This window comes from Rattus norvegicus, chromosome 1 (genome assembly GCF_036323735.1).
Source record: "Rattus norvegicus strain BN/NHsdMcwi chromosome 1, GRCr8, whole genome shotgun sequence".
Lineage (NCBI taxonomy): Eukaryota > Metazoa > Chordata > Mammalia > Rodentia > Muridae > Rattus > Rattus norvegicus.
In genome coordinates this window covers 50,042,166-50,050,865 of record NC_086019.1, presented here as the reverse complement: position 1 = coordinate 50,050,865, position 8,700 = coordinate 50,042,166, and the positions used below count along the sequence as shown (strand labels likewise).

The 8,700-nt window shown below is 45.2% G+C and overlaps 1 protein-coding gene across 1 annotated transcript; it reads left to right on the top strand.

The window, feature by feature from the left end:
• The first annotated feature begins 697 nt into the window (after window positions 1-697).
• Window positions 698-7,543, top strand: Sod2 (superoxide dismutase 2). Its single transcript, NM_017051.2, has 5 exons — window positions 698-803; window positions 917-1,119; window positions 2,787-2,903; window positions 5,354-5,533; window positions 6,085-7,543. Exons 1-5 carry the CDS (start codon window positions 781-783, stop codon window positions 6,228-6,230), a joined length of 669 nt encoding a protein of 222 aa, NP_058747.1. The 5' UTR covers window positions 698-780; the 3' UTR covers window positions 6,231-7,543.
• The last annotated feature ends 1,157 nt before the right edge of the window (window positions 7,544-8,700 follow it).

The following is an 8,700-nucleotide window of genomic DNA, read 5'->3' as shown; positions in this document are numbered from 1 at the left end:
AAGTCAACAAAGGGAAACAATGTCGTTTTACATTTATGGTGGTTGGTTTTGAAGTTACTGAATACACAAAATATTACAGGGTTTAGTCAGGAAAGATGAACCTGGCCTTCTAATCCCGACTCTTGCTAGTTAATTGCGAGGCTGGCAAGCTGCACCTGGAGTCAGCAACCCTAACCTCAGGGGCAACAAAGATGAACACACTTAAACCTGCGATGTGATTTAAATTCAGCAGCCAGTGGAGATCAGGTCGGGGGAAGGTCACTCAGGGCATAAATTAAGTGAGTCAGAAGGACCCTGATTACGCCATGGCTCTGACCAGCAGCAGGGCCCTGGCTTCCCGGAGGAAAGTCTCCGGGGCTTTCCAGAACCAGGAATGGAAAAGGAGTGGAGACATTGTAGCTCACAGGCAGAGGTGGCCAAGGCGGCCCGAGAAGAGGCGGGGCCTAGTCTGAGGGTGGAGCATAGCCACACCGGGGGCGGGGACGAGCGGGCCCAGGCCAAGGCCGGTGATGGAGGCGTGGCCACACTAGGGGCGTGGCCGTGGCAAGCCCGCGGGCTCTACCAACTCGGCGCGGGGGAGACGCGGCCTTCCCTGTGTGCCGCTCTGTTACAAGCTGGGCCGTCCGTGTCGCGGTCCTCCCCTCCGTTGATGGGCGCTGCCGGCAGGGTCAGCGCCTAGCTGTGTCCTTGCGGACGCCGGGCGGACGCCGCAGAGCAGACGCGCGGCTGCTAGCGAACGGCCGTGTTCTGAGGAGAGCAGCGGTCGTGGGCGCCTCAGCAATGTTGTGTCGGGCGGCGTGCAGGTAAGTGGCAGGGCCCGGGGCCGCGGCGTCCCCCTTTGGTGGGTCTCGGGCGGCGGACGTGGCTGGCTCGCGGTGTCGGTGGCATGACGCGGCGTCCTCTCTGTCCCTTTCAGCGCGGGCAGAAGACTGGGCCCCGCGGCCAGTACCGCGGGCTCCCGGCACAAGCACAGCCTCCCTGACCTGCCTTACGACTATGGCGCGCTGGAGCCGCACATTAACGCGCAGATCATGCAGCTGCACCACAGCAAGCACCACGCGACCTACGTGAACAATCTGAACGTCACCGAGGAGAAGTACCACGAGGCGCTGGCCAAGGGTAGGTGCGAGGTCCCTGTACTGGAGGCTCCCCGTGTCCAGACGGAAGTCTGTTTCGATGCAGGGGAATATCTCGGTTGGTTTGCATAAACGTCCTTTACTATCTCGGAAAACACTACCTCACGAAAGTACTTGATGCACTTTTACCATTGTGAGTCCCTTTTTGCCACCCGTGTTGCTAGCTAGCATTGGTGGTAAATCCAGGGCCCTTTAAAGACAGCTCCGGGACGTCGCTCCTTTTTGCATAATGAATATTTATTTTTTGTCTTGCATATGGATATTTAAAATCTGCGGCTGTTATATAACGTGGCTTTGGGGAAAGTTCGTTTTGCTTTTTTTTTTCAGGTAGTCTTGGCAGCGGTTTGCAGGAGGGCTGAGAGTGCCCAGGCTGGGTCAGCCAGGTGCCTTGAGTGGCAGGATGCCTGGGGCTAGAAGTGGCTGGGGCTTTGCTGAGAGCAAGTGCTATTGGTGGCCTGGCAGCAGGTGCAGGAGAGGGTCTGAAGTGGCATCAGGAGACTGCAGCCCGAGTTTGATTATTGTCACTGTTTCAGACAACATTAGGATTAGTTCAGTCTAGGACTTGGACTCCCTGGCTCGATCCATGGATGTCTCTGCACTGTGGATATCCTGTTTCACACCTTTTACCCTTGTGGGAGAGGAATTAGCACTTAGCGGCCCAACAAGCTAGACTTGGTACTTTTGGGGTCAAAGTTCACAGGAAAAATAGGTATTTCGTGAGAAACTGAGTGTCACTGAATGGAACAGTAGTTAAGCTTATTTATTTACCTATATTTTAAAGAGCTCAGCCAACAAAATCTATGGTATGTGCACTTCTGTGTTTGTACCCCAGATGATGTATATGGGAGTGCTATAGTATTAAAAAAGCCCATCTCTGTGTGGTGTGTGTGTGCGTGTGTACAGGTGTGTGATGAAGGTTAGAGGATAACTTTGGGGAGTTGGTTCTCTCCTTTCACTGTGGTATTCAGAAACTGAGCTCAGATTGTCAATTCAAGTCAGGGTGTCAGGTTTTCCTGGCAAGAGCTTTTTTGTTTTTTTACCTGTTGAGCCAACCACAACTTCTGGGAATAATTGTTTTAATGGCTAAACAAAATAGTATGCTGTCTTTTTAATCTATTAGTTTTTACAAGGAGAATAATTGTTAGCCGTGTCTCTGGGTTAGCTGTATTGCTTGAGAAAACCAGACAGTAAAATTCACTTTTTCTTAAATACACTCTTATTGCCTCTCAGGTCTGGGAAACGGGTTGAGTAATTGGTTCACTGGGGGCATCTAGTGGAGAAGTGTGGTATTTTAGCATAGTTGTGTAAGTGGCCCAACCAAGAGAAGGAAATTACCACATTCTGGAAATTTTACTTGCAATAAGCAAATCACATAATCGTGAATACGGGAAGAGACTGATTTAGGAAATGACAGATTTGGGAAGGCTGTGGTAATAGTGAGTAGGGGAAAAGCCCAGTTGGGAAAGCGTTTCCTCTAAGGTGACATCTGACAACTTTCCTCTTAATGTTGTAAAAACATGGTGATTTCAACCCTTCCGTGGAGACAGAGCTGTATTTGTTTAGTGAATGCTGCTGGGAATAAGAAAGCCGTGGTTTTATTGACCTGGCTGAGGATGGATTTTGAAAAGGTGTTTACGTTTTATATTTCAGGAGATGTTACAACTCAGGTTGCTCTTCAGCCTGCACTGAAGTTCAATGGCGGGGGCCATATCAATCACAGCATTTTCTGGACAAACCTGAGCCCTAAGGGTGGTGGAGAACCCAAAGGTTGGTATCTGCTGATACAGCTTTATCCTTGGTGTACAGTAGGAATGATTGTTGGGTTCCCCCTCCTTTCTTAACTTTTTAATTTTCTTTAAAAGAGTAATGTGTGGTTCTTGCTGGCCTGGAAATCGATATGTAGACAGTCTTTATAAATTTATTTATTTGTTTATTTTTTGAGGCAGTTTGTTTAATACACAAACACACACAAACAACACACACACCACACAGACAGACAGACACACACACACACATATATATATATATATGTGTGTGTGTGTGTGTGTGTGTCTGTCTGTGTGTGTGGGGATGATTTTCTTCTTTTTCTTCTAGGGACTGAGCTCAGCACACATAAGTATGTGCCCATTGGCTTGGCCTCCAGAGGACTGTTGGTTTTCTTATTACCTGAGTTCTCCTGAGTTACCATATAGGTGTATTTCTTACAGTCAGGATATGACAAGTTGTTAGGTTTCAAAGAGAGGAGTAGAGAATGTGTTCAGGGAGCTCTGTCACCCGCTTTCTCTTTCTCTCTCTCTCTCTCTTTCTCTCTCTCACACACAGACACAGACCTGCATACCCTGCCCACTCCTAGGATAAGTGTTAGGGAAAACCTGGACAAACCTAGTACTTAGAGAAGTTGACCCTGGGAAAGAAGACACGTAGCCATCTGAACTGTATTTGCTTCATCCATGGGCGCAGGGTAATTACGGGCCTGCTTTCAGTGTTGTATGTAAAGTGCTCAGAGTAGTGCTTTTGATTATTATTCCTAATATGAGGAAGTCACTTGCCCCAGTAAAACAAGGTTTCCATGAAAATGAAAACAAAACAAAAACCTTTGTGCAATGAAGGGTGTGTACAATTTACTTGTCTTTAAACAAAAGCAAATCCTCAGATTGGAGAGATGACTCAGCAGTTATGAGTGCTGACTGTTCTTCCACAGGTCCTGAGTTCAGCTCGATGCCCTTCTCTGGTGTGTCTGAAGACAGTGACAGTGTACTCATATACATAGAATAAATGAGAAGAATAATCCTAAAAAAGCAAAAAAACCAAACAAACAAAACAAAAAACCCACCCAAAGTAACATCAATACCAACAACAACAAAAACCCAAGTCCTCTACTCCTCAGCCCCTCTGTACACCCTATACCTCCTGTAAGACTCATCCAGATGGCTGCCATGGCTCCTCTGACTTCCTGTGTGGCTTATGGAAGCTCGGGTGACTTCAGTTTTCTTCTGATTAGGGAAGTGAGGACTATCATATAGATCTCCTCCCTAGATTTTTCTTCCTCTTGCATGTGCCCTAAGTATCTGGTTTTGTTGGTTCTTCTCCAGTCCCTATCTCTGTGGTGGTGATGCTGGGATTGAACCCTGGTCCTCATGTGCTAGGTCAGCCTGCTGCTGAGCTACATTCCCAGTGTAGTGTTGCTTGTGCGGTTTTTTTACCGTTGCTGTAAAAGCAGCCTGACTCACTAGTAATAAGCACTTCCATCATGACTTGTGAGACTTCGGCTATGACCAGGATATAAAGTGTGCTCCTCCCCCTCCTCCCCCCTCCCCCTCCCCCTCCCCCTCCCCCTCCCCCTCCTCTTCTTCCTCATGTTGATATTTCTGTTACATAGTTTGTATCACGTGAAGCATCAGCCATATTTGTAAAAGATAATTACATTTTAGGCAATAGAATGAGAGAAGTGAGATGTTGGACCCATTTGATTCAGTTTGATACGTTTCATGCAGAATCAGTTCCATATTGCTACAGAGTAAAAAGATTCTAGGGGTGGGGTAGTATATGCCTGTAATCCCAGCACTTGGGAAGTAGAGACAGGAGGATCAGAAGTCTGAGTCCAGGTGTGTGTGTGTGTGTGTGTGTGTGTGTGTGTGTGTGTGTGTGTGTATGTGTATGTGTGTGTATGTGTGTGTGTGTGTGTGTGAGAGAGTCTTTTCCCTCACTGCCCCCTCTCTTTCCTTTCCTTTGTTGGGGTAAACTCTAGGACTTCATGCATATCAGGTCTGTTCTTTGAGCTCTGCTCCAGCCCTCTTAAGTGTACCATTCATTAGCTCAATAACAAAAGCGGGAAGCCTTCATTTAAAGAACAGTATGATGAAGATGGGAGAGCTAGGCTTGGAGAAGGGGTTGAATAACAGCAATAACTTTCAGTTTCCAAATGGGGCCATAGGATAGGGGTAAAAGTATGAAAGGGGAAAAATGGAAAGGAAGCCTGTGAGAAGGCTCTTCCCTTCCTGGTTCTCCTCACTAGCACAGGGAGCAGAGAGACCCTGGCTGCACTCACTAATTGACCTCAGCCCAGTGTCTGACGCCTGCAGGAGGGAGGCTGGCCTTGCGAGGGTTGCAGGCATCTTCTCAAGGGCGTGGTCCTTTGACAAGACTATTTTAGTGTTGTGAACCTAACATTCTGCTGTAGTTTTTGAAGTCTTTTCTGTCTTTGCTTTTTCCTTCAGGAGAGTTGCTGGAGGCTATCAAGCGTGACTTTGGGTCTTTTGAGAAGTTTAAGGAGAAACTGACAGCTGTGTCTGTGGGAGTCCAAGGTTCAGGCTGGGGCTGGCTTGGCTTCAATAAGGAGCAAGGTCGCTTACAGATTGCCGCCTGCTCTAATCAGGACCCACTGCAAGGAACCACAGGTGAGGGAGCCTCCGTGTGTTGGGGACACAGACCTGTGCTACTGTACCCGACTTGAGGACCTAAATAGTTTTTTTTTAAAAAAATATAGAACTAAATTCTTCATTTATGCCACTTAATTTCTGAAAGTAGTGTTCATTTTTCTTTGGTCCTGTTTAACTTCTTGTTAACTTACTCTTTTTAGTGACTCATTGATGTTTTTTCCAGAAAACTAAAATTACCCTTGGAGAGTAGTACTGGTTTCTCAGCCTCCTCCTCTCCAATGCTCTGGAAAGGAAGCTCAGGGCCTTAGCCATCCCCTCTCACTTGTGGCTCCTGACTGAGACTGGAAAGAAGGCTGGGCTTCAACACTGGTGCTTCTGTTGCTATTTTAGCAGCAGGGATTAAGGTTCTGTAGTTTAACTTGATCTTTCAGAGGTTTTTTCATATTATTTATTATATTTCTTTATTTAAACAATTTAAATATTTTTGCAGGGGTATGCAAATTTTCTATTACATAAGAAGCAAGCGAATGATGCCGTATTAAAGAATATTTTTTCTCTCTTTCTGATAGGCCTTATTCCACTGCTGGGGATTGATGTGTGGGAGCACGCTTACTATCTTCAGTATAAAAACGTCAGACCTGACTATCTGAAAGCCATTTGGAATGTAATCAACTGGGAGAATGTTAGCCAAAGATACATAGTTTGCAAGAAGTGAAGCCCTTCCGCCAGGCTGTGTGTCAGGCCCGTGGTGGGTGTTTTGTAGTAGTGTAGAGCATTGCAGCACTGTGGCTGAGCTGTTGTAATCTTCATTGATGCCTATCCACATATGTGTAAGCATACAGTTATGATAATTTCTTAATTAAATGTATTGTTAGGCAACTGTTTGAGAACAGTACATACTTGGTGTGAGCTGCTCTTGATTGAACATTTTCATTAGAGGCTTGAATTGCTTGGACGCTGTCACTGTCATCATAAGGCCATCAAAGATATTCCATCTCTGTGTTGGGGCCTGTGGGGAGGCTGTAATCCTGTTCTACTGCAGTTAGGAAAAAAAATGAGTTACCCCCCCCCCCAGAATTGTTGAATAATAAAATAGAGAACTGAATAGTTCTCTTTTCTGTTAAAAATTGCTATTTTTCATAAGTAATCCTTTGTTTAGCGGATATCACCTAGTGGTCTTTATTTATGGCCACAGTTTCATAGAAACATCATTTTTTCACTTGAAACGTGTAACTAGGCTAAGGATGGATGGAGTGGTAGAGCCTTTGCCTGTCTTATGTGAGGCCCTGGGCTCTACCTCACTACTGAACAAATCAACAGACCCAAGCTAGGCTCCTGACTGACAACTGTTAATTCGGAGAGGAGTGACATTGTGCCTCTGGGTTTTTTTATAGGCTGAGATGCAAAAACTGTTACCTTGTCTATTAAAACCGACTGTGTATTGTATGAAAGTGCTCAAGATGGACAAAGTATGCAGGGCCTGTCCCATGATGTCAACATGGGGACTAGGCCACAGGGCATTCAGGGAAGCCATTCAGCACCATTAATTGTGTATCTCAGGAGAACTGGACCCTGGGTGAGGTGGCACCTTTTTCAGTAGAGGCAAACGGGTTTCTGAGTGAGGTCAGTAGGGTGTCTTGAGAACATCAGTTTTCAGAGACATGTATTTTCATTTTTTCTGCAGTCTCAAGAACTTATACTCACAAGAGGGCCTTTGTATTGTTATTCAATAGAAGGACACCCTTTCCCTGACAAGGTACACAGTGTTTCTGATTGTATTCCTGTGCAGCATTTGGGTGTAGAGCTGTGCACTGTTGAAATGCCTTTGTGAATTTGCCTTTTCACATTTCGTCTCACCATCTTCCTTGTTTTCTTTACTGACTATGTAATGTTTTATCAGTTGGATATTACTGAATAGTTTGTTTGTGTTTAATTGCCTTTTATTACCAAAAAGGCTGTGGTCAGCAACCCCAGGCATGCACATTACTTCTTAATGGAGTATTTTTTAAAGGTTTATTTTAATTTTAATTATGTGTGTCTGTGTATGTTCTGTTCATTGTCCCCATGGAAGACAGAAGAAATTGTTGGGTCTGGGTCCCTCGGAGCTGGAGTGGTACTCATGAGCTGGGACTTGACGGGGATCATCCTCGAGAGCAATAAGCACTTAACCACTGAGCCCCCTGGAATTTTTTTTTCTAAATATTGAGTTTTTTTCTTAAACCTATTTTGTAATTTGTCCCAAGTTATTTTCAAATCCTTGCCTCAAGTATATTTTTCTTTTTCTTTTTAATGGAAAAATGGAGTGACTTAGCAGTTTCAATATTGAAGACTAAAGTTAAAAAAAAAAACAACAAACTTTAAATTCAAAGCACTTTTTGGCACTCGGTGTAGAAGCTAGTCAGATGTTGTAAGTGTCTGCTGATGAGGTGACCTGTAGGAGTGAGTAGAGCCGTTGTACAGAACAGCGACTCAACTGAGCAAACACGTCACGTGGTTCTGCTTAGCCTTGGTTATGAGACTGCGAACTCTTAAACAGACCTCAGGAGGGCCTTTGATGGTGGACTTTTGAAGACAAGTCTTTAGGCCAGAGTTTATCTTGAGCTAACAGATTTGCAGAGACTACTGACTTTATATAACTTTGACTCCTACTAACTAAGCTTTCAGATTAAAAAACAAAAGTCAATGTTGAAATTTCTATGAGGCTCTATTTGTGCTGTGGGTTTCTGTCGGTGAGGATGAGGAATCCCAAGTCTCCTCCTCGATGTATAGGTTTTATGAGACCAAGAGAATGTACAAACTAAAGTCACCCAGTAGGAAATGAGGCTTAGATGATTTAACTTTGTCTCTTTTAAAATAGAGGCAAGTAAATTCACATTTCTTCTGAGAGAACTACATGAATTTGTATTGTTCATCTGGGAAGGTGTGTGTATGTGTGTGTGTGTGGAGTGTGTGTGTGTGTGGAGTGTGTGAGTGTGCATGTGTGTGTGTGAGTGTAGTGTGTGCGTGTAGTGTGTGTGTGTATGAATGTGTGTGTGCGTGGAGTATGTGTGAGTGTAGTATGTGCGTGGAGTGTGTGTGTGTTTGTGTGTGGAGTGTGTGTGTGCATGGAGTGTGTGTGGAGTGTGTGGAGTGTGTGTGTGTGCATGGAGTGTGTATGTGTGTGTGTGTGGAGTGTGTGTTTGTGT

Coding starts and splice junctions, on each gene's coding strand:
- Sod2 (NM_017051.2), top strand. CDS start 781: ATGTTGTGTCGGGCGGCGTGCAG. Junction 804..916: donor TTGTGTCGGGCGGCGTGCAG/GTAAGTGGCAGG, acceptor TGTCCCTTTCAG/CGCGGGCAGAAGACTGGGCC. Junction 1,120..2,786: donor CCACGAGGCGCTGGCCAAGG/GTAGGTGCGAGG, acceptor TTTATATTTCAG/GAGATGTTACAACTCAGGTT.